The sequence below is a fragment of the Maylandia zebra genome, linkage group LG12, assembly GCF_041146795.1.
Source record: "Maylandia zebra isolate NMK-2024a linkage group LG12, Mzebra_GT3a, whole genome shotgun sequence".
Lineage (NCBI taxonomy): Eukaryota > Metazoa > Chordata > Actinopteri > Cichliformes > Cichlidae > Maylandia > Maylandia zebra.
Genome location: NC_135178.1, coordinates 5,065,024 through 5,089,036, shown reverse-complemented (window position 1 = coordinate 5,089,036; position 24,013 = coordinate 5,065,024). Strand labels below are relative to the sequence as shown.

Sequence of the window (24,013 nt, the reverse complement as noted above, 5' to 3'; positions counted from 1 at the left end):
GGTGTTTGATGATTTAGATATGGTAAAACTGACATTGTTATTTTCATGTTTAAGTTGAAGGATTAAAATGAACTGAATCCTGGTTAGAAGATAAACTCTTTACACACATAAAGAGCATTTAGATTAAGTAAAGTTAATATAAAGGATAGAGCCCAGAACATGATATCTTGAACCAACTTTGAATAATTAAGGGAACATTAGATGAACACAGTAGATTAGTGAGGTGTACCAGAGAGAGGCTTTTTGTTTTCTATCCTTTACAGGAGAACATTCCAGTAACACAGCGACCACAGGGGTGGCAAGAATCTCCAGTTTCGCAAACAGGTCACATCTGGATTACACGCTGTGGACAGGGCGACCCCGGAGGCAAAGGTGGTGTGGCTGAAGGTGCTCAAACGCAAGTGGAAGGAGCCACGCTGGACTGGTCCATACGAGGTCGTTGCCAGGACAACTACAGCAGTCCAACTGAAAGGGAAGGGCGACACCTGGTATCACTGGTCGCAGTGTGCACCAGCACATGAGAGCTTGGTTGAGGAAGAGGCTTCAACCAACACAGGTGTCAACAAACAGAGGCAGAATAAACCCTCTCACCTGTGCAACAGGCCATTCAGTAGTCCACCTGGAAGGCTGAAGAAAGAAGAGCAGCAGCGGAGAAGGTCGTCACGCCATCAGAAAGGGGCAGTGATAAGTTAAAGGGTCCACAAAGAGGAGTTTCAGTCCAGAATCTAAAATCTATATAACAAGTCTAGAATACAAAGTTTATATAACATGATGCAAACAACCGAATCAGAGACACGTAATGGGAAGAAACGTATTAAAATGTTCCTTACAACTACATGTGTATTATATGCAATAATAGTAACCATGGCTCTGTTGTCTTTTGTCTGTATTTTGCAAGGCACTCCGGACCCCTTGTCTGAACACGGAGGCCAGTCCAGCCCAGCAGTTCCTGAGACTGTAGGTCCTAAAACAGGATCGCTAGAAAGACAAAAGCGCGAGGGGTCAGGTAAAGGTGATGAATGTCTCAGCAGAAATAATGGCATAGAGTTGAACTATGTTAAAGGGTCTACCAGCTCATTCATGTTAGATTTGTGTGACGTCATTAAATGTACAGGAGCCAGTAGTAGATGGAAAGTGTCAGACAACAGTGGGACCATTTATGCCAAAACAAGATAACTATGCATGTTTTAAGTTCTCTACTGATAATGAAAAGTACAAGGTGGGAGAGATCGATCCAACTTGGTGTGCCGTCACACTTCAGGGACGAACCACCAACAATGTAAGCGGCCCTAGCACGGTAATTGGAACCTGGGCAGGAAGTGGGCTCTATTATTATTGTGGGGAAAATACTCTGTTGGTTCATGTTCCTATAGGAAGCGTAGGGACATGTGCGATGGTGCGATTAGGAGCTCCACTCATGCTGATTGGGAATCAGGTAAAGGCTATTCCACAACGCAACACACGTACTCTAGCCGCCAGACGTCTGAGACATGTTTTGGTCAAAAGAGGGACCCAAGGTACACATGCTTATGATCCTCGCCTGAACTCGCCTAGGGGAGTTCCAGACGAATATAAGCTGGTGAATCCGATAGCTGCAGGATTTGAGAGTATATTCCTTTGGGTAACACCTAATAAGAATGTTGACCGCATTAACTATGTTCATTACAATCTGCTGAGACTTTCTAACCTAACCAGGGACGCCATGATGGGGTTCGCAGAACAATTGGGTCCAAGTTCTCTGATGGGAGTTCAAAATAGGATGGCGCTTGACATGTTATTGGCAGAGAGGGGAGGTGTGTGCTCGATGTTTGGAGATATGTGCTGCACGTATATCCCCAATAATACTGCCCCAGGTGGCTCAGTAACCCGAGCTCTGCAGGGCCTGAAAACTTTGTCTAAAACCATGCATGAGCACTCAGGGGCCTGTTCTTCGTACCGCGCTAAGTGAGTTAGCTGGATGAGATTGTTGACGATTTCGCGTGATCCTGGATCGTTCGGTTCCCCGAAGCCCATCCGGGACTTGCTGTCATAGCAACAGAGCCGTAAGCGTAAACCTGCTGGGGAGCAGGTTTACTTTATGTAAACAGGATTAGATCGCGGCCACGCAGGTATGTCCGCGTCATTCATACGAAAGCAACAGCGATATTCCACCACTGTTTCACCATAAATAAATAACATCAATGTAACTAAAGATAATGCAGCACCTGATCCTTTTATTGATTTCACACAGATACATACAGGTCATTCCCTAAAAAAGGGAAATGTACTATTAACATTCTATTACATGTATGTGATTATTACAGATGTAATTCATATTTCAGAGTAGTAATTGTAAATTACTTCGTGTAATCAAGATGAGAGACCACGGCTATAAAAGCGAAGGTGGATTTGGGAAGTCTGTCGCAGTCATATCCTGTCCGTTTACGCGAGCAACCCATTGCGGAAGGTGCAAGATTGATAAGGAGAGTCCTCAGAATTCAGCGTATATTGCGGGACAGACAGGATCCTTTAGCTCAGCGCGACAGTGTGCTCATAGAGAGATATCGATTTTCCCGTGAGGGTATTATTTACTTAACCAACTTGTTGACGAGGGGGTGCAGGACCACCACCTGTCTTTTTTTGCTCTGCCCTTTTCTTGGTTGCTGTTATGAACAAACAAACAGAGTATTCCAGGGTCTCTTTCCAAGAGACGACAAGCAATATAAGTGATAAATATTACCATTCTGTAGAATATTCTTATATTTCACTTTTACTTGTTCCCATGTTCTAGTGGGTCCTGTTGTGGCTCTAATGTGAAAGGGGATATAATATAACATATTATAATATAATGTAATATAATATTGGATAATATGGTGTGATATGATAAATCTACCCTACCGCCTACTGGTGTTGGCCAGAGGGGCCGATGGCGCAATATGGCAGCCTGGCTTCTGTCAGTCTGCCCCAGGGCAGCTGTGGCTACAACCGTAGCTGCCTCCACCAGTGTGTGAATGTGAGAGTGAATGAATAGTGGCATTGTAAAGCGCTTTGGGTGCCTTGAAAAGCGCTATATAAATCCACTCCATTATTATTGTTATTATTGAATTACTTACGAGTTTGATTTGTCAGCAACTTTCTGCCAGCCCTCTCTCCTTGCTTTTGCAGCCTTTGCAGTGTTCCCTTGCGTTTTAATTAAACTCTGAAACTCCTGAAATCCCTCACTCAAGAGTTCTTGCTCTGCTGCCGAAAAATACCGAGCGCGCTCCTTCGACATTTTCGCCGACCAATCAAAGGGTTGCCGATCAATGTTTCTACTATCGATGCGTAGCCCCTGTTGGGCCACCCAGTGATCTCACATTACTTCATCCAGCTATACTAATCGTCAACAACAGGTGTGTTCGGGGAACCGGAATAGCGAGCTCAGAGTTAGCGCGATGATTTGGTCTTGGATGTTTCATTTGATCTTGGATGTAGTAAGCGACGTACGAAGCACAGGGCCCAGGTATTGAAAACCCGCTGGCATCCTGGATGACATCTGTGTTTGGACAATGGTGTGGCTATATCAGTGATGTGCTCATTGGCTGTATTTTTGGGAATATTGGTCATCGCTGGTTGTTGTATCATTCCTTGTGTCAGAGGATTGTTGGTAAAGATAGTGGCGAGGGTTACGAACCCTGGCTGGGTTGAGGGCATCTACCAGATGAACCTGGAACCCATAGAGTGGGGCAGGGAGTGATACAACATGAAGTATGGTGACATTCCTGTGGGAATGTCAAAAGAGGGAATGTTGGGATTCAGAGATTCTTTTATTACTACCATATAATTTGCCTTATGAAGAATGTATTAATAACATGTTTCACAGTATCACTTATCAGTAATATTTCTTACAGGGTTTATATTGCATTGAATATGTCTGTCATCACATTGACCTTTCTATTTTATACGTTGAGTTCATTTTATACACAATGCATAAATGTGCTTGGTTAAGAGTTGATGTTCCAGTCTAGAAGGTTTTAAGCTTCACTGGTGAGAGTGTCCAGATGATACATGTTGAGGGGAGATGAGAACATAGCAGGTTAATTGCATGCATGCTTACAATACACATAGTCAGGTTTGAGTGAAGGCCTAAGCGTCTTCTACTCCAGTCTGAGACTGGCTGCTAAAGTACTTTACTTAGTGATTAATGACGAGGGTCCAATTATTAGCTCTCAGAAATGCTAAGACCTGAAGTTATTACCTTAAAAGGCAAGTAATGAAGAAAGGAGAAGTTATATGTCAGTTTATAGTTATTAAAAGTATATGTGATGTACCCTTGTTTGCACGAATTGAACTTTTGTCCATCTGTCACCCTGTATTTTTGAACTGTATTGACGTAGGTGTGATATGTTATCCTATAAAACCAGAACCCAGTGTATTTTTGTCAGAGCAACCCATTCTGTATGCTGACAGTTGGTTGTTCTCCTGTGATAATAAAACTCATCGTTTGATTGCACTTTTCCGGAGCCTCCGTTGTTTTTTGTCTGGTCTGAAGTTGATCGATTTCGCAACAGTATGCACAAATATGACCCAAGATGGGACTCGCCAACCTGGATTGACTCAATAGGAGTTCCCAGGGGAGTTCCAGATGAGTATAAGTTAGTTAATCAGATAGCGGCCGGCTTTGAAAGTGTGTTTCTATGGATAACTCCGAATAAAAATGTCGATCGCATTAACTATGTCCATTATAATGTGTTGAGACTCTCTAATCTCACTAGGGACGCGGTAGAAGGCCTTGCGGAACAATTAGGCCCGACGTCGTTAATGGGAATCCAGAATCGAATGGCCCTGGACATGTTGTTGGCTGAGAAAGGTGGTGTCTGTGCCATGTTTGGGGACATGTGTTGCACGTTCATACCCAACAATACTGCACCAGACGGTACGGTTACTAGGGCGCTTGAGAGTCTGAAAATGTTATCTAAAACCATGCATGAGCAATCAGGTGTGAACACTGGACCGGGAGACTGGTTCACGTCTGTCTTTGGGCAATGGAAGAGTGTTGTTATGTCTGCCATGTTTTCTTTTGTTGTTTTTCTTGTCATATTGATGATTGGATGTTGTCTCATCCCTCTGGTCCGGCGGCTTTTAGTAAAGATGCTGGAGAGAGCCCTGAGCTCAGGCTCAGCAGGTTCAGCTGCGCCGGAGTCCATGATGCCTTTGAGGGAGATTGTAGGCTGGACGGAGGAGTGAGACAAATCCTGGTGTAAGTTGGGCTCGCAAGCGAGCCCAAGAGGAGGAGTTGTCAAGAAAAACATGTAATTTCACTGCCATTATTTCATTATTATTTTATTAGTCTGCATCACTTAGTATCAGTTGATCATCACCATTATCATGTATCATTTATCATTTAGTAAATCTGCTTAATCTTGTATTCCAGAGCACGCAGAATAAGACACATTCCTCTGTAATATTCTATTATGCAAAAACCACCAGCATCTCTGTGGCTCCAGGCGGCCCAAAGTAAAGTCAGATGAGGACAGCGACCTTTTGTTGGCCTGGACAGACAATCTCACAAACTGCACACTCGGACACACAATTGTTTAGACCAGATGTTTTCCCTCATCCATATCTGGGAACATAAAGCCTGAGAAAGTGTTAGGTTTCTGAGAAGCTGAGTTCTAGGAAATGTTCTGACGTCATATTAGGCTATAAAGCTTTCTGTAACGAGCAGAGAAGATCGAAGACCGGCTTCCCACACTGTATAACTGTGTGTGTTTAATAAATCACTTTTTGGACACTTCTGGGGACTCTGTCTGTGCTTATTTTTCCTTCCAAATAAAAAGAACCTTTACAAAAGAACTGTGCATTTCGTGTTGTTAAGACTGTTTCATCTGGGACCATTTTGCAATCTAACGCAAGCTTAATTAAGGATTCTCTTTGTTTTATTCCTTCTAAGCCCAAATGAATTTCTTGTGAATCTGTGAGCCTGGTGATTTTGTTACTGATGCCTGACTGCCAACTGTATAAAACAAAAAACTACACACAATATTCGAAGCACATAGCGCACAGTCGTAAATTCACCCTAATTTTGGTATGATCTGAGCTCAGGCACTGGGTGACTGAGCATAGCACTTACGCATGTGAGCGAGGGGGGAGAAACTGCTGCAGGAGAAGCGTAGACAGGCAGACAGAGGAGAGCTTAAGTTTGACCAGGTACCAAAGCAAATCATTCATACTGTACAAATAATGTAAATATGACGGTGTATCATAAAAGATTGATATCAAACTGATCACTTGACCCATATTACGTTACTTGCTCTTGGAGTGAATCAACAAATGGGGAAATGAAAATCCGAACAACAACAATGATGTTTTTTTAGAGAGTCTTAGCTTACATGTGTGTTTATTTCATATTTTCAGTTGTTTCCCTCCACGGCTAAACAAAGCACTGTAATCAGTTTCAGTTATGTACTGATGAACACAACAATTGACATAAGTGGCTTCTTTCAAAGAAAAAACTCAGGTAGATTTTATTTTATATATTATGCTTTGTATGTTGTTCAGTATATTTCTATGCAAAACAAGAGGAATTTCAATACACAGCAGTATATTCACAGCTGAAACCAGATATTTACATACACTTTAGGGAAAAAACATAAAAACATTTTTTTTTTCTGTTAAACATCAATTTAGAGTGAACTTGCAACTAGAAGATCACTGGCTGCTCTCTGCCCAGCATGGAGGTCACTGCAAACTCTCGGTACCTCAGCAGAGCTGGCAATATCATCAAGGACTACTCTCACCCCAGCAACCAACTGTTTGAACTATTACCGTCAGGCCGACGGTACAGGTCACATAAAACCAGGACAAACAGATTCAGGGATAGCTTCTTTCCCAGAGCTATCACCGTAGTAAATAAGAACAAAAACAATTGAACCTATTCCATACCGTCACTGTCATTATATTATGCTGCTATTCATACTGTCATTATATTAATGCTGCTATCCTGTATATATTGTACAAACTATTGTTTGAGTACTTACGATTGTTTTTTTGTACTTTTTATATTTTACATTTATATTTATTATTGAAACTTGCACCAAGGGAGTGGCACTCCAATTTCGTTGTACTCTGTACAATGACAATAAAGGCTATTCTAACTTGTTTTGTTTTAGATAAATAAATATTGAAATATCTTTTGAATTAGTTAAATGTCAGAATATAGAGAGAGAGAGAGCTGTCTATTATTTATCACTTTCATCAAATTTAGGAGTACATATACACTAAGTTTATTGTTAATTAAGAAGAAAACTGCAGATGATTGCATTCTGATCTTAAGCAGCCTCTGATAGGTTAGTAGAGTCGGATTTTTTAGTAGAGTCCTCTGTCCTCTGCTGGATGTGTTGGAGAACACTTTCAGCCCTCTGAGGACTGCATACCACTGCCTGAGCCAAGCCAATGTGCCACTAAGCTCCAGCCAGTGTCCACACTGCCAGAGGTCTCCACACATGCTGGTTCGGTGTCTGTCTCCGCTGAAGGGTCAGAGGAACCCGTTTGAGCTGTCTGTCTCGGCTGGAGGGCCCAAGGGGCCCATTCAGCCACCTGTCTATGCTGAAGGGTCAGAGACCTGTTCGGCCTCCTGTCTCCTTTATAGTCGAAAAAGATGTGCTCCTGGTGCACTGGCCATTGCTGCTACTCAAATCGAGCGTGGACCTGGACCTCCAGCAGGCCCCGGGGACCTACGTCACACCTTGCTCTTGTCTCCCTTACAGCTGAAAAAGGTCCATGCTTGTGCCCTGGCCCTTCTGAAATTCCCTCTCCATTTAGCCGAGGCAGTGAGTCGGCCTCCTGTCTCCCTTACGGTCGAAAAAGATGTGCTCCTGGGCGCACTGGCCCTGCTGCTACTCACATCGGGCATGGCCCTTGCCCTCCAGCAGGCCCCGGGGACCCACATCCTCCCCTGCTCTACTCCCCCACTAGCTTCTTCTCCTGCAGTTACCCTCCACCACATATCCAGCACATATCCAGCTAACCCTAACCCACTACAATTCGTCCTGATTGTAGCACAAGTGGAACCAATAAGCAGGATTCATTGGCAAGCAGACAACCAGTTCCAACTACTGGGAAGAACCAGTGCGATGCATTTTGTGGTACGCGTCGTGGTAGCTCCTGCTAGGATTTAGGACAGACCTGAGGCTGATGAGAAGGATCTGGGTGTTGCAGGGCCGTCCTGGCTGACACGGCGCTGCGTGAAGCTCTGGGATGCTGCCTCTGGACTGGCACACTGGGGTGGTGGTTCCCCTGTTTAAAGACCTAGACCTGAGCGTGTGCTCCAACTGTCACACTCCTCAGCCTCCTCTATGCCAGGGTGTGTCTGTCAGTCAGGCCTCTGATTCAGGAGGAAGCAGTTTGTGTCCTGGTCATGATCACTGGAGCAGCTTGTTATCCTCTCGACTGCAGGGTCTGTGGGAGTTTGCACAACCAGTCTACATGTGGTTTGTGAGGCTTCTACTTTTGTAGGATCTTCATCTTACAGTACAAAGAGCCTTTGCTGCAGCTGTTGTTGTGTTTTGGCGCCTCATGGATAACTTTTCATGTCATTTGACTTTCAGGCTTGTTGGTGTTGCTGAGCTGTGTGCATCGTCTGCGTGGGTTTGTCAGCATAATGGGGCTCATATTAAAATGACTTTACAGTCACAGAGAAAAACTTTAAAACACAAAATCAACACTTTGAACCATCGTGGAAACTACGTGTCCTTACTTGTCATCAAATGATGAGTGTGCGTCCTCACCAGGTGTCACAATCATGTGTATCAAAACGTGTGTAACTGTTAAACAGCAAAATGTGTTAAAGCTGAAAGTCTGACTGTTCAAAGGTGAAACTACAAACACTTGTACATATACAGCTCCCTCCATAATGGCCTGAGGAAACCCAAAGACCTGATGTGATTTCATGTTTTCTTTGTTTCACAGTTTAAAAGTTTGTGGTTCTGTTCTCAGACCTTTGTCACTCACATGTTGTGCATCAGCTGTTTATGTCACTGTGCAGCCAAACTAACTCCCCTCATGTGTTTCCTTTGCAGCTGCTCCTCTGGATAGCATTGAGTCCCTGGCTGCCTACTACGTGAGCTGCATCAGGCAGGTGCAGCCGGACGGCCCGTACAGAGTCGCTGGATATTCTTCTGGTGCCTGTGTAGCATTTGAAATGTGCTCTCAGCTGCAGACCCAGAATCAGCCTGTGGAGTTCCTGTTTCTCTTTGATGGCTCACATTCATATGTGGCAGCGTACACACAGGTCAGAGAAACACTCGCGCATCTTTATTTCATGTATATGCTGTATAGCGTGTGTGATGTTGGTTTTGAAGGATGAGCTCTGGTCACATGATCTGCATGTGAACAGGTTTAACTGTGTTTTTGATTTGCAGAGCTACAGAGCCAAGCTAACACCCGGCAACGAGTCTGAGGCTGAGACTGAAGCCTTGTGTGCCTTCATCCAGCAGTTCACTGGCATTGAATACAACAAGGTATACTGTCTCTGACCCACAGGTTCACACACAAGTATTCCTTTATGTGGCATCAGCGTTAAAGGCCACACAACCTGAGCTTTTGCCTCACGGCGCCTGTAAGGTAAAGATGGTGACTGTAACACAGTCTGGAGCTGCTGTTCCAGCACAGTCTGTGTGTGGTGCAGGTTTGACTCAACAATGATGTGATGTTTGGAGCTGTTATGGAGACTAAAGTAAAACATGCGGTTAAATCAAACCTTCGTACAGTTTCTCACTGAAAGCTGACATTTGTAACTCCTGAATATCAAAACATCTTCATTTTGCATTTTCATATACATAAGATCTGTGATGTTCATTAATTATGTGTCACTTACTTTTCTGAAAACAACAATATGTCACGGTGCGGCATGGCACACCGTGGAAGGAGTGGGGAAGGAGGACCCAGGCGCGGTGCTCTACGTATAGACAGTGTTTATTTACAGAGGGTGATATCAAACAACAATAAATCCCCGTGTTTCTCCCCAGACTCCCGTGTCGTGTCCTCCAAGTGCTCTCTGCTCCCGTGTCTGCACTCCCGGTGCTCGCTGCTCCTTAAGCCTTCCACGCTCCTCCTGCGGGAAACAATAGCGGCAGCAGTCAGGACACTGAACAATGGCAGGCATACACTACACGACCAAAACCTAAACTGGGTAACTAACGTGGAGTCCCAAGCAATGATCCCCGCATCGGTGGGAGCTCCAAGACTCTCTTAAGTAGCTCCCCCGACGAGGCCTGATCAGCAGCAGGTGTGTGGCTTCGGGTGTGGCCAGTCCCCTTGCAGGGCCACACCCTCCAGGCCTGACGCCGCCTATAAACAAGTGCTCAGCCACCCACACACACATATACACAAGCACAGGGAAGGGGGAGCAACACCAAAATACACAATAATAATAATAATAATATAACAATAATAACAATAATAATAATAATAATAATACATGACTGCTCAGGGATCCTGGGTCGCCCAGTCCCAGGACCCTGACAGTACCCCCCCCTAAGGGTCGGCTCCCGACGACCCCAAAACCAAAACAGCACAACCAACCCAGGGCGGGCGGCTGGGGGAACCAGGACGGAGGGCCAGAACCAAAACAAGCAAAAACAACAAAACAACAAACCGACCCAGTCCACAGTCTCAGAGTCAGACCGCGCATCCCGCAGCGGTGCAAAAAGAAAACGAAAAGACGCCACAAACAGTCACAGGCGGCCCATCAACACAACAAGAGAGTTCAGGGGGCCTACCTCGAGCCCAACGGCGGCGACGTAGCAGCTCCGGCGGACGGCCCCGGGTCCGGCGGCAGCAGCAAAACAGTTCAGGGGGCCTGCCACGGGTCCGGTGGCGGCGGCGCTGCTCCTCCGGCGGCCTGCCACGGGTCCGGTGGCGGTGGAACGGTTCCGGTGGCCTGCCACGGGTCCGGTGGCAACGTCGCTGCTACGGTGAGCAACAGCGAGGCGTGGCAACAGGTCCATGACGCGCCGATCGCTGACATGGACGCACCGGACGTGGACGGCGAGGAGGCCGCGCTAGACGTGGAGGTCCCTCCGGTCCGCTGACCTCCGGCCGAGCGAGCTCCTCCTCCGGCTCGCTGAGCTCCACAGCTGGCAATGCGGGCTCCTCCGGCTCGCTGAGCTCCTGCTCGGGCATGCCGAGCTCCTCCGGCTCGCTGAGCTCCTCAGCTGGCGGTGCGGGCTCCTCCGGCTCGCTGAGCTCCTGCTCGGGCATGCTGAGCTCCTCCAGCTCGCTGAGCGCCTCAGCTGACGGTGCGGGCTCCTCCGGCTCGCTGAGCTCCTCAGCTGGCGGTGCGGGCTCCTCCGGCTCGCTGAGCTCCTGGTCGGGCATGCTGAGCTCCTCCGGCTCGCTGAGCTCCTGCTCGGGCATGCTGAGCTCCTCCGGCTCGCTGAGCTCCACAGCTGGCGATGCGGGCTCCTCCGGCTCGCTGAGCTCCTGCTCGGGCATGCTGAGCTCCTCCGGCTCGCTGAGCGCCTCAGCTGACGGTGCGGGCTCCTCCGGCTCGCTGAGCTCCTGCTCGGGCATGCTGAGCTCCTGCTGCAGCTGGACGAAGTCTGAGGTTTCCCGAGCTTGCACTACCCCCCGGGCTTTATGCAGGGTGCAAAGGCAGGCGGAAACTCCCTTGAGCTGGCCGAGGTAGGGGTTTCCCTCCAGGATTGCCTCGATGGCGTTTAACCCCACCACTCTTGCCCTTGTGTTGGTGGTGTGAGTTACCCAGTCCATCAGGCGTTGGACGCAGGTGAGGTCGCTCTCTCCGGACAAGGCCGCTGGAGTGGGCAGTGGAATGGAGGCTGCTGCTGGTGGAGAAGATGGCTGAGCGTGTGATGTGGATGGTGAACAGGATGAAACGGTAAGCGGTGAGGTAGATGTCGCGGGGGATAATTCAGCAGGTGACGGCTGGATCACTAGCCGGGCGATAGGCTGAGGTACAGCGACCAGCTGGGCCGCGGGCTGCGCTTTGGCTACCGGCTGGGCAGCTGACCATATAAACATAGCCCCAGAGTAAACAGTCGAGGTGAGTGACGATGAATTGTCCATATGACTCACCACAGCCGGCTGTTGAGATGTCTGTGGATTTAGCTGCGGTAAGGAACGCTGGCGGCGCGAACGTAGTTTCCGTGTCGGCGTCGGGGCCGGCGTCTCAGGCAGTGAATCCACCAGCTGTCCGAGCTGGTGGGCAGCCTGAGGAGGAGAGTGGAGGTGGAGGGTGGAAAGTAGGAAGTCCAGGACCACCGCATTAAGGGAGTCCACCAGCCAGGGGAATTCAAAAAGCATCTCCTGCAGCCGCCTCTCCACGGCGTGACGCAAACCTTCCGCAGGCTTCTCCCACCATAATTCACACATGCGGTACACTTTGTCCATAATTTCCCTCCTGAGCCTCTCCTCGGAGACCGCTGGGTCCATAAGTGGCGGGATCATTCTGTCACGGTGCGGCATGGCACACCGTGGAAGGAGTGGGGAAGGAGGACCCAGGCGCGGTGCTCTACGTATAGACAGTGTTTATTTACAGAGGGTGATATCAAACAACAATAAATCCCCGTGTTTCTCCCCAGACTCCCGTGTCGTGTCCTCCAAGTGCTCTCTGCTCCCGTGTCTGCACTCCCGGTGCTCGCTGCTCCTTAAGCCTTCCACGCTCCTCCTGCAGGAAACAATAGCGGCAGCAGTCAGGACACTGAACAATGGCAGGCATACACTACACGACCAAAACCTAAACTGGGTAACTAACGTGGAGTCCCAAGCAATGATCCCGCATGGGTGGGAGCTCCAAGACTCTCTTAAGTAGCTCCCCCGACGAGGCCTGATCAGCAGCAGGTGTGTGGCTTCGGGTGTGGCCAGTCCCCTTGCAGGGCCACACCCTCCAGGCCTGACGCCGCCTATAAACAAGTGCTCAGCCACCCACACACACATATACACAAGCACAGGGAAGGGGGAGCAACACCAAAATACACAATAATAATAATAATAATAATAATAATAATAATAATAATAATAATAATAATAATATAATACATGACTGCTCAGGGATCCTGGGTCGCCCAGTCCCAGGACCCTGACACAATATCTCCGCGAGCACGCGGTAACGTTTGCTATGAACTTACAGTCGTCTCCATGGTTACATCCTACAGCTTTTGGAGACTCTGCTCCCGCTGTCAGACCTGAATGCACGCGTCAGTGTGGCCGTGGACCTAATCACCTCCGCTCACAAGGACATCGACCGAGACTCACTGCACTTTGCAGCCTCCGCCTTCTACTACAAGCTAAAGGCTGCTGATGCATATGTACCTACTGCAAAATACCACGGCAGCGTGAAGCTGCTGCGCGCCGAAACCAGCAGCGAATATGAGCAAAACCTGGGAGCTGACTATAAGCTCAGCGAGGTACCGATGCACATTTACATCAGTCTGTAGTACTTATCTTCACTGTGCGTGTGTGCGCTTGTGTGTGTTTCTATAAACTCTGTCTGAGCCTTCCAATGTTCAAACTGTGTACTGCGTCTTTCTTCAGGTCTGTGATGGCGAGGTGTCGGTCCACGTCATCAAGGGAGATCACCACACTTTCCTAGAAGGCGCGGGGGCGGAGTCTATCAAGAACATCATTCATAACTCGCTGGCTGAGCGAGCTGTCAAACCAAGGGAGGGTTAAACATCCACCGTCTCTTCACCCTAATTCCTCAGCTTTCCCCAAACTAGACTGTAAATGTGTCGTTATAGGAAGTGTTTGCACTGCTTATGTTTACACGCTACTGTTATCCTAATATCCCAAATGTTAATGGTTAGTGAACCAGTCGACATCCCATCATCTCACAGCTCCATCGATTCCAACTGCAAGTTTTGTTTTTTGTTGCCATATGTTGTTGTTTGCAGAAGTTCATCCCACAACAAAATAACGTGGTTAAAAAATTAATGTAACAAAGTAACAAACACTGACACATTGATTGAATCCTGAATTACATAACATCACTCAAATTGGTGTTTCTGCTCATGCAGACATCAGTAGACAGGCAAACGCGCTGCGACCAGCCTGATGAGCGACTGTGGAGGGAGGGCTGACCCTGCAGCCGTGTTTCTGCACACTAACTACTCGTAACACAAGTTGGAGGCATTTCTTTATTTTGTGATATTTGTTTACTTTTCAGTCATGTGACCACACAGTCATCAGTTACAGTGGCAACCAGCAAATGTTTACGTTGTCAATAAGTTAACAACAAATTAAGTGTTTCATAAACTGTGTTTTAACAATGACACTCGTGTTACTGTAATTTACAGACCAGTTATTTCACTAATTCAGAAGAAAAACTGCTTCTCTTCATGATGGACTGTGTCAAACACACGCTGTTGTTCTGACAGACGCCTGTGACAGAGGCGTCGCTAAGGACCAAATGTGTCTCTTCAGAGGTTAATCAGAGATGTGAATGATCACTGTAACAGTGAGATCATATTTACTGATGTAACCTCTGAGAAACTGTTTCCTTTTAAAGGCTTTGGTCCAGAGATCTAAAACCTCAGCAAATAATCCAAACCTGAGTACAACAGCTGGCCTGAGACCTGTGATTGGGTCAGTGAAGGAAGCTGCTGATTGGAGATGAATGTGCTGAGGAGTCACAGTACGATGGACGTGACAATAAAGGCCTCTGTGTTTTATTGTAACATTTCTGTTATGTTTTGTAGGACTAATAAGGGCCTCAACAGTCGCTCAGTGTTTTCCTTCATTGTAACGAGCCTGTCCCGTTGGATCTATGATTCCTGTGCTTTTGTTGTCGTTACTATTTCTGATCATTTATCTTGTAAATATAGTTTTTGGGTTTTGTTTTTTAGAGGATGGGTCAGTTTATCAGGGACTGAAACACAAATCCTGTTGGCCCAGAAAATTCTTAGTCGCTGTTGGCGCCACCCGACCGTTTAGTTCAGACCATTAAAGTAACGACTGGTTCTATATGACACTTTTCTACATGCAACAAAGGTGGTGATGGAAGGAGGAGAACAAACTTTTTTGTCTGTATTTAATAGCACAATGAAGACCAGACAGCAAAGCAGGGAGGGAGAAATAAAGGGCCTCAGGTCAGAGTTGAACCCGGCCGCAGCATTTACCCCATGACCAGGTGACGTGGTCACCCGCCCGACCCTTACGCACAGCAGTATTTCACTTCAGCTACCAGGAGTATGTGGGTCGAGCATGCAGACTGAACTTTAGCTGCATGTTAGAAAGCCGAGTTTATGAATGAAGGCTAGAACAAATGTCCCGGCTGAAGGAGGAGGGGCTGCAGAGGTGTATAAACACAGGTGGGCGGGGCAGGGCTAGTGTGCAGGATGACTCAGTGACCTACACTGACCCGTGTTGGTGAACATTTTGTTAAAGTTAAATGTTTTCAAGCTGACAAGTAAATTATCCAGCGAGCTAAGTTGAGCTGACCGACGTGCAGTAAGGTTTTCATGCTCTTCACTAACAGCTGATCGCTGAGAATATATCAACAGTAATAATGTCCTGTAATTCCCACGGCTCTGTATGTCACACCTGCGTATGCTTCCCCATCACATTCATCACCTGTTCCTCTGGTGTCTCTGATTGGAGCACGCAGGTGTGTGGAGCAGAGTGAAATCACACACCTAATGCTGTTTTATTCAACCTGGATCTTGGAAGTTTTGATTAACATCAGTGTCAAACATGAACTAACTCTTTGTCCCCTTCAACATTACATGTTGTTTTTTGAAGTAACAGGTTCAGTGATCTTAAAAGGCTGCGGTAACGTGTCGCTGATAAAACACTGAGTCATTTTCAAATTATTCACTTTAGTTCAATTCAGCTTTATTGTTTTATGTGAAAGTCTCCATCCTGTGTCCTTCACTTATCTTTATCCCAGGTGTGAATTGTTCACAGGACTTAAAAGAAGGACGTGTCTGTGGAAAAGGCTCCGGCCAACCTAAACTCCTCCCTCATCAGGACACAGAAGAGCCGCTGAGGCAGCGCCTTGGAGTACGCTGCTGGTCGCGGCACACAGGTGCGCAACAAGATCTCCCGGCCTGCTGGAGGAGGGAAGTCTGGTACTCTGCTGCTTCCCCCAGTTTGCTTCTTGTCAGATCCCAAGTCCTCATCGACGGGCGCCAGAAGGGCAGCCTAAAAGGGCAAAGGTCAAATGTTAGCAAACAGCAACCGATTCTGAAGAAATGTGCTGTGTGATATTCAGAAGTACTGTAACCCGAGTCTCCCACAGAGACCTGATCCAGACTACAGCTCACAAACACAGCTCCTCTACTAACACCTCACTGCAGCTGCACGCTGCTGATCCTGTCTGTGATTAGAAATGATTTCAATAAAGTAAAACAGAGGCTCGTTTTCTATGAGCGTAAACAGGGATCTCTTTTTCAGTCTCAGTGTAACAAACGTGTTTACTGAATAAGTCTTTCAGTAAAAATGTTTTTGTTAATTCAGTAAAATCTGCAAAGATGACTTGTACTGTTGGCAGCAACAAACAGAGACAACAGAGTGTGGGACAGACAGGAAGTCAGGACACGTCTATGTGCTTCACAGTGGGACTAGAACATGAACATTTCTACACACACCACAGGCAGCAACTGTGCAAACCTCCACGTCACCAAAAACACCCTGCAGGTCCCATCAGAGCAATGGCAGAGAAAACAGATGAAAGGTCTGTTAGAGAGAAAAACGCTTCGCTGCTTTCTTACCCGTATGACACCAAAAGGGTTTTGTTTTTTTAATAATAAAGGCTTCATGTTTTACAGTTAAAGGTAAAGCTCATGCAAACATGCAGGCTTATTTGTCTGATCAATGCAAAAGTTCAAACATGTCTCTTTCAAGCCTCATTATCAGCTGAGATCATAGTAAAGACACAGACAGGATCCTGATCCATCTGTTCTTTATATAATTACTGTTTTTACTGTAATGTAGAATATCATGGACATAATACACAGACTGCAGCCTAAATACTGCTAAAAACAGCTCTTTTTATTTTTAAGGTTTCACGTATTAACCTTTTATTATAAAAGTCACCTGATCCTTAGCAGGTGTGTATACAGAAATACACCAGGTCATTATTTAAGCAAAGCGAAGCCAAACTGCTCCTGTGTGACAGATGAAGTCCACCTTTAAACAGCATTTAGATGCTGCTAATGAAACTCGATTAGTGGCAGCACTGGTCTGTGGGCTGGGGACACTGGTGCCACCAGTACAGCGCGCACTTTTCACAGCGCCACCATGTGGACCAAACTGTATTCTGGGTCAAACCTGATGTTTTATCATTTACACTGAACAAAAATATAAACGCAACACTTTTGCTTTTGCTCCTGTTTTCCATGAGCTGAACTCAGAGATATGAAACATTTTCTACAAACACAAAAGACCCGACACTCGCAAGCAATGTTCCCTCTAAGCTGCGCGCGTACACAATTGCGCACTGCTGGCACGGTCTCTGCACAGAAAATCTGCGTTGCGCGCACAAAAAAAAAAAAAAAAAAAAATTCACCTGAATTGAAATTAAAATGAAAACTTTAACAATCCTGTTTTGCAGTGTTAGTCAGTGACTGGCTGCTCCCGTATAGGATTAGAACGAGGCCACCTTATCCCGTAGTCCAGCCAATCACGCGATTCACATTCGTATATACGCAGCTAATCAACGTCGCTGTCAGGCTCTGACGCGTCCTTATGCGCCGACACCGGTGTTTTAGCAAAGCGGCTGATGTGGAGTGAAGCCACGTTAATGACAACGTGTACAACCATTGGAGATGTGAGCAGGACCGACGGAACAACTGACGGGAAAAGTGTGGACTTTATACCAGTTTTTAAATTGTGTTGATCGGCCGCGTACAACCAGAGTTATGATAAAAATATCTGCAATGTTTGGTTTTCTTCCTGAATACTGTCGTTGTTTATATTTACTGCGGGAAGAAACGGTGAAAACGCCGTTTTATAAGGAAAACGCTCGAAAGCCTGTGAGCAAAAACAACACCCCACCACCCTTTCCTATTGGTGGAAAAATGTACCATGTGGACCAATCAAAAATTATATGGCAAGGGTTAGAAACGGGAGGAAGTTTTAGGAGTGACGGCGGTGCTTGGAGATGTGAGAGATTTGCGACGTTTAGCGCAAATCTTATGTAGTGAGTGTGTAGTGTAGTCAGCAGTTTTGTTGTGTGTGTCAGAACAATGAGGCGACTGCTGAATGTTACAGGTGTTACAGCAGTGATACATCTGCTGTTGTCCTGCAGGTATCAGGCTGTTGTTCTCCTTCATCTCATAGTGGACACAAATTATTTTTTGGAGTGGCACAAATAATTTGTGTGGCATCAGATTTGATGCAGAACAGCTGATTGTTCTGTAAATAGTTTGAAATGTTTAATTAAAAAACGCCTTGGCTACATTTTTAGGTAAACAGCTGCAAAAAACTTTGTTTGCATAACTCGGTTACTTTTTTGAAGAAGTAACTATATAATTAATTGCCCAACATTGGTCATTATATCCTGTATTTTGCAGACAGAGTTACAGACTCTCTCCCAGACCACAGACTCATAATACAAGTCAGAGCTTTATTAAAAAAAAAAGAAAGAAAGAAAGTTGTGTTTTCAAAATTAGAGTTATTTTTACTTCCAATAGTGTTAACATACTGCACAGGTCAGGAACAAGATTTTTTGTTACATTTTCATTGTAAGTGGGCTGAAGCAGTTAATTAAAAGTAGTCTAACATGCCACACCTGTGAGGTGTGGCATGTCAAGGTGCTGATTAGACAGCATGAATATTGCACAGGTGTGTCTGAGACTGCCCACAATAAAAGGCCACTCTGAAATATGCCGTACATGTGTAGCACAATGACACATATGTCGCAAAACCAGTCAGGATCCGGTTCAGCTCATGGAAACAAAAGTGTTGTGTTTATATTTGTGTTCAGTGTAACAAATACTGAGACGTCTAATAATGTTGTGTGTTGTTCATCTGAGGACGCTGCAGAGAACCAGATTATTTTTATTATCCTGTTTGTCTGTTATGTGAACCTTTAGAGGATGTACCTTATAATGACTGAGTGTGTTTATCGCACTATGTTAAATGTAACTGTGAGCGACACGAGGCTTACTGCTCATGGTTACCTCATCAGTGGTGAAGTCAGCCAGCTTGATGCAAGAAAGAGGAAGAACAAAAGGATGAAAGAGCAACACACAGATGAAAAACAAAAACAGACTTTCTAACCGACAGAGCTGAAATCTGAACATGTCACCAGCTGCAGGAGGCAACGCTCTGAACCACGTCGTTCCTCCTCCAGATGGAGCTTTTACTGCCTATAGTCTCTTGACATACAATGGTTGGATTGTCCTATGATACTGTATCAGCTGAGCCTCAAATTCTTATGATCTCGAGCTTCAGTCTCAGTGAATCCTTAGTTGGCTCAGATGCATCATCTGGTGTTTGAGTGTAACAAGGTGGTTGTAACACAAAAGGTGTGTATGTGTTTGTGTAAACAGGTGAGTGTGGTTTGTAGTGTCCAACTAAAGCAGCGTGTCTAACCAACCACATCTCCAGGGCTGAATCAGGTGACCACGAGCCATCGCTCCACAGCTGCTGAGGGAGCTACAACCCTCATTCAGCCTTTCATAGACATACGGCAATGAACTGTATGAACAATAAACTTTATTCATACACACAAATCCCTTTAGGGTTGTGTCAGCGAGGGCAAACGTGCCACATCAAATACATGGAGCTACAAGCTGTGGTGACCCACTGTCAGTAAGGGAGCTTTATTACACACACACAGCATCAAATCATAACAACAGTTACCTCAAGCTACTTCTATGTTATAAGGCAAAGACCCTGCAGTTACACAGGGAAACATTAGGTGACCGTCTGTGAGCGACAGTGGGAACCAAAGCCTCTAACAAACATCCATCGATAGATGAGGGGCAGACGGGCTGAATGCAGAGAGGCCTACTAACACATGTTGAGTGAAGAAGAAACACCCAGTGCATTATGGGGAACTTAGACCTATAACTTAGACCTGTGTGCGCCTTAGCATATGCTACTTCCGGCGCATAGCGCTTAGTTTCCGGTGTGATATTCGCTCCTTGTTCACGGTCGGGTTTTTCAACCAAATGGACGAATCAAGTGGCAATTTACATTTTTCGAGATGTCGAATGTATCTGTAGATGATGTTGATCGACTTGTCGATATTTCCCCCCCGCGCCTCAGAGCAAACGAGAGAAAGGATTCAGATTTTATACTTCTCAGTATCTGTAAACAGCGCTCCCTCGTTTATGTTATAAATAATTATAAATTTGTTGTGTTTTCTTTAACAATGTCAGAAGGAGAGAGGCACTGAGGCACCGTCTTCCGCCCCCCGATGCTCCTGCTGCGCCTCCTCCTTCTGACAGGAACTGCCTACAGAACAAGCATGAATGATGCCTGAGTGGACACACACAACTCACAAGTTCCTGGCTCTGTCAGCTCCTCTGCAGAGGGTTTCCCTAAGAAGGTGGACCTAGCAGGGTCACCGGGGGACGGGGAGCTGTGCCTCACGGCCCTCACTTCGTCGGAGAAACCCTCATGCAGAGTTCAGAAACTTCTGTGTTGAGTATGTCGCTGTGAGCCTCCACCATTGAACTAGTGGGTGCAGCCTGAACTGTCTAGAGACAGACCAGACCAGCTGCACAACACAGACACTTCAAACCTGAGGACAAATCTAAGAGAACAGAAAAAGGAAAGGAAACTTAGCTTAGAACCATGCAGCGCTACAGGAGACGGCAGCACTGCAGAGGTGAGGACCGGCACCTGTTTGAAAGAGACAAATGCACACAAAATAAGTGTTTGTTGTAGAATGTGCAGCATGAAAGTAGCATGCATGTTTTGCATAGAACTGTTTTATGCATCTGCATTTCACAAAGAATGACAAATTGGTATACGGGACAACAAATAAAATCTAATGTATAGAAAAAAGATAATAGGATATGCCCATGACAATAAGAATGATAAAGGACTTCACAAAGTCAATTTATTGCTAAAGTGTGATCTTATTGTGCACCACACTAAACAGAACAAATTCTGTCAAAACTTACTTTTGCAAGATCCCACAAATGTTTTGCAAGATCTTGAGAGTTTTTTTCTTTGCATTTATCATGCTTCCATCAATACCTGTAAAGCTGTACAGAGTACTGCAGCTGGTTGTTAATGAATGCAACAAAGACCACCAGATCAAAGTACACCTAGCCACGAGTGTTTCCCCTTCCACTGAGCACTATCTTCATCTCGCAAAATACATGTTCAAATTTTTTTTCTTCAATGTGCCTTGCGAGGCTCCATAACATACCTATCAATCTGTGAGCATTTCTCAGAGGCTGCAGCAACTGCAGCTTTTGAGGAAGTTGCAACAGCACATTTGTGAATTCTCACGCGTAGCCCTACAGGAACACCCACAGTTACAAATACCATAGCGACCAACATCAGTGCTACTACTGCCCACAGTTCATGTAAAGGAAACATAACGGTGTCATACAATAAACTACAGAATCAGCATTGTTGTCTGTGAAGGTTCTCAGTCATTCAGGTCATCGTAGTCAAAGGAGCTTGTAAAGAAAAGCGTCTGGACTTCTTTAAGTTGCTTGAAGACGTTTCACCTCTCATCCGAGAAGCTTCTTCACTTCATCAGCATTGTTGCACAATTCAATCTTGTTACCCTTCTTTAAAGTCCACCACCTGTGCTGCAAGTGAAGTTGATGCATTAACACATTGAAAGTTGTGGCACTTCTCATTATTTGACGTGCACAGCTGCTCTGTGTGAGGGTCAAACATTTGTTTATTCAACACCTGTGAAGGTATCAGAAAAAATGCATAGATAGCAAGAGAAGCAAATTAAAGCACTGCACGTGCTTTACGTGCTATGACATGCTGCACGTCATAAAATCCAGTTTCTTGATTAACATTTTTAAGAGTTAAGTTGTAATACTTTTGTGCATTATTAAAACAAATCCTAAAATTCTGTATCACTGTGCTGTTACGAGAAGGTAGCTTGAATGTAGGTATCTGGCCCTGTGTAAATCTTGAGCATGAGTGATGTTGTGGGACAGTGCACCAACTACACAGGTACAACAGCCGGAGAACCAAGAACCAGGAACAGCTACTTGGTGATCCCGACACAGACTCCAGCTTTCCATATCTGCATCTGCAATGAATATTAATAGAGATAAAATACAATCTTTTATCCTGTCTTCCTTCTCTCAGCCCAACTGGTCGCAGCAGATTTGGCGCTATATAAATAAAATTGAATTGAATTGAATACAATTTGCGCTCTCAGAGTGCTTCTTGTTTGTTTTTGTTGTAATCTGACTGTGGATTTTGATGTTTTTAAAAGCATAATACAGCAAAAAAACAAACAAACAAACAAACAAAACCCAGAAGGCCTTTTAAATTTCTTTAAATATTGTTCTGCTTTAGTCAAATCAAAAGATTGTATATTATTAACTTGAAATTGAATTGTGATTTTAATTTTAGGAATAGAATTTTAAGAATATTAGTTTTTACTGTCTCCAAATGGACAGGTAAAAAGCAGCTTTGAATTGACAGACCTCAAATAATAATATATTTCTTGGATTCGAGGGGGCACCCAAACTCCACCTACACTACTGTGCTAGACAGCAATATCACAGAACAGTGAACTCTTGGCACACACAAAAAATCCCCAGTGTAATCAATCCTCCACAGCAATGAAACACTGGATTATTGGGTACAGACACTCTCTTGTAGCCAAAAGGTCAGAGGGTTAGTCCTTTCCAAAGCTATCAAAACATCATTTAGCAGGGCAGCGGCAAACAGTGTCTGAAAAGTGACTTTTCATAACCACTGTCATACTTATTAGATATTAAATTTACAATTGTTTTCTTCTCTGTATTGTTATCCATTCAGAACCAATACAATTATCCTGATAGATGCAGAAGGGAATGTGATCTTCACAGAGCGCACCATGCTTGACTGTGACACAACCAAATGGAGCACCAGTTCTTTCCAGTTCAAACTGCAGGAGTGAAGACACAATGGAGGAAACCTACTCTGTGCCTTTCTGCATCATCTCTCCTTCCGTTACCTTTTCCTCACCATCTCCTTCAGCTGAGCCTCATGTGACCGCAAAGACTCATCAGCACTTTTTTTATTCAGCTAGTCACTAGCTGCCTCGTTAACATCAGTTTCATATATTTCTTACTTTTGATTTAATTTAAAGATGTATGCTAATTTTAACAAAAAAGCAAAGATGCCAAAGGACATTTAGAGTTTTGTAGAGGAAAATATTTTACCTACATGTCATGAACCTTCTCAAAAATTATAGCTTGAATGTAATTTGGTAAATATAAGATTGGTGTGATGCCATTTTCTGTCATGAACGCTAGACATTGTGGCCCTTTCACACACATGGCAAAAGACAGGAGATGATCTGTGTTAGGCACATTACATGCAGTACGTTATGACTGGTTCTGACATTAGTGGTTTTAAATACAGCTTGTCTGGGTGAAGTGTAGAAAAGCTCGTCTGCGGTGCATGAATACATGCTTTTTGGTGTCCGATGTAACCTTCCATCCATGATTTACATTTTATGCTCTATTTTCAGGCTGCAGGCTAAAATGGCATCCTATGACAAGTCCTAGGGTCACATATATTTTTCTAGAAGATTTAAGTTCACACGAGTCATCACCAGGATTACTGGCTACTTTGTAAGTTTCTGATTACCCTTTCATTGGTGTTTAGGTAATTTTGCGTCACAGCATCAAATGTTTCAATGCACTGTTAAATGCACTGGATCTTGAAAAAACAGCCTGAAAATAAATAACAGTTTATCCAAACACCTCTCTTTTTGATTGTTGCATTATGATTACGGATACAAAATAACTGTCAGGAACCATGTGCTCACACACATATCAGTATAGGCCTAGGAAGCTGGCTCCGCTGCTTCCTGTATGACTCTAGGATTTACCCACATGCAGGTGACGTATGAGTAATGTATTTATTAATGTGAAGAAAGCTTTTT

General features: G+C 45.1%; 1 protein-coding gene and 4 long non-coding RNA genes across 5 annotated transcripts; 2 read left to right on the top strand and 3 right to left on the bottom strand.

Moving 5' to 3' along the window:
* The first annotated feature begins 864 nt into the window (after positions 1 to 864).
* LOC112435687 (fatty acid synthase-like) lies at positions 865 to 14,698 on the top strand. The gene is made up of 7 exons (XM_076890506.1): positions 865 to 1,006; positions 4,511 to 4,613; positions 4,734 to 4,894; positions 9,039 to 9,250; positions 9,381 to 9,479; positions 13,134 to 13,385; positions 13,513 to 14,698. The coding sequence occupies exons 1-7, from the start codon at positions 865 to 867 to the stop codon at positions 13,648 to 13,650; spliced, it is 1,107 nt and encodes a 368-aa protein (XP_076746621.1). The 3' UTR covers positions 13,651 to 14,698.
* LOC143421328 (uncharacterized) lies at positions 9,918 to 10,367 on the bottom strand. Its single transcript, XR_013100952.1, has 2 exons — positions 10,160 to 10,367; positions 9,918 to 10,072 (listed from the first exon to the last, which is right to left on the bottom strand). It is a non-coding gene; the product is annotated as an uncharacterized LOC143421328 (long non-coding RNA).
* Positions 12,492 to 13,023, bottom strand: LOC143421327 (uncharacterized). The gene is made up of 2 exons (XR_013100950.1): positions 12,734 to 13,023; positions 12,492 to 12,646 (listed from the first exon to the last, which is right to left on the bottom strand). It is a non-coding gene; the product is annotated as an uncharacterized LOC143421327 (long non-coding RNA).
* A 1,095-nt stretch (positions 14,699 to 15,793) lies between the features above and the next one.
* On the bottom strand, positions 15,794 to 19,911 carry LOC143421434 (uncharacterized). The gene is made up of 2 exons (XR_013101070.1): positions 19,101 to 19,911; positions 15,794 to 16,119 (listed from the first exon to the last, which is right to left on the bottom strand). It is a non-coding gene; the product is annotated as an uncharacterized LOC143421434 (long non-coding RNA).
* A 530-nt stretch (positions 19,912 to 20,441) lies between these two features.
* LOC143421433 (uncharacterized) lies at positions 20,442 to 23,828 on the top strand. The gene is made up of 2 exons (XR_013101069.1): positions 20,442 to 20,758; positions 22,900 to 23,828. It is a non-coding gene; the product is annotated as an uncharacterized LOC143421433 (long non-coding RNA).
* The last annotated feature ends 185 nt before the right edge of the window (positions 23,829 to 24,013 follow it).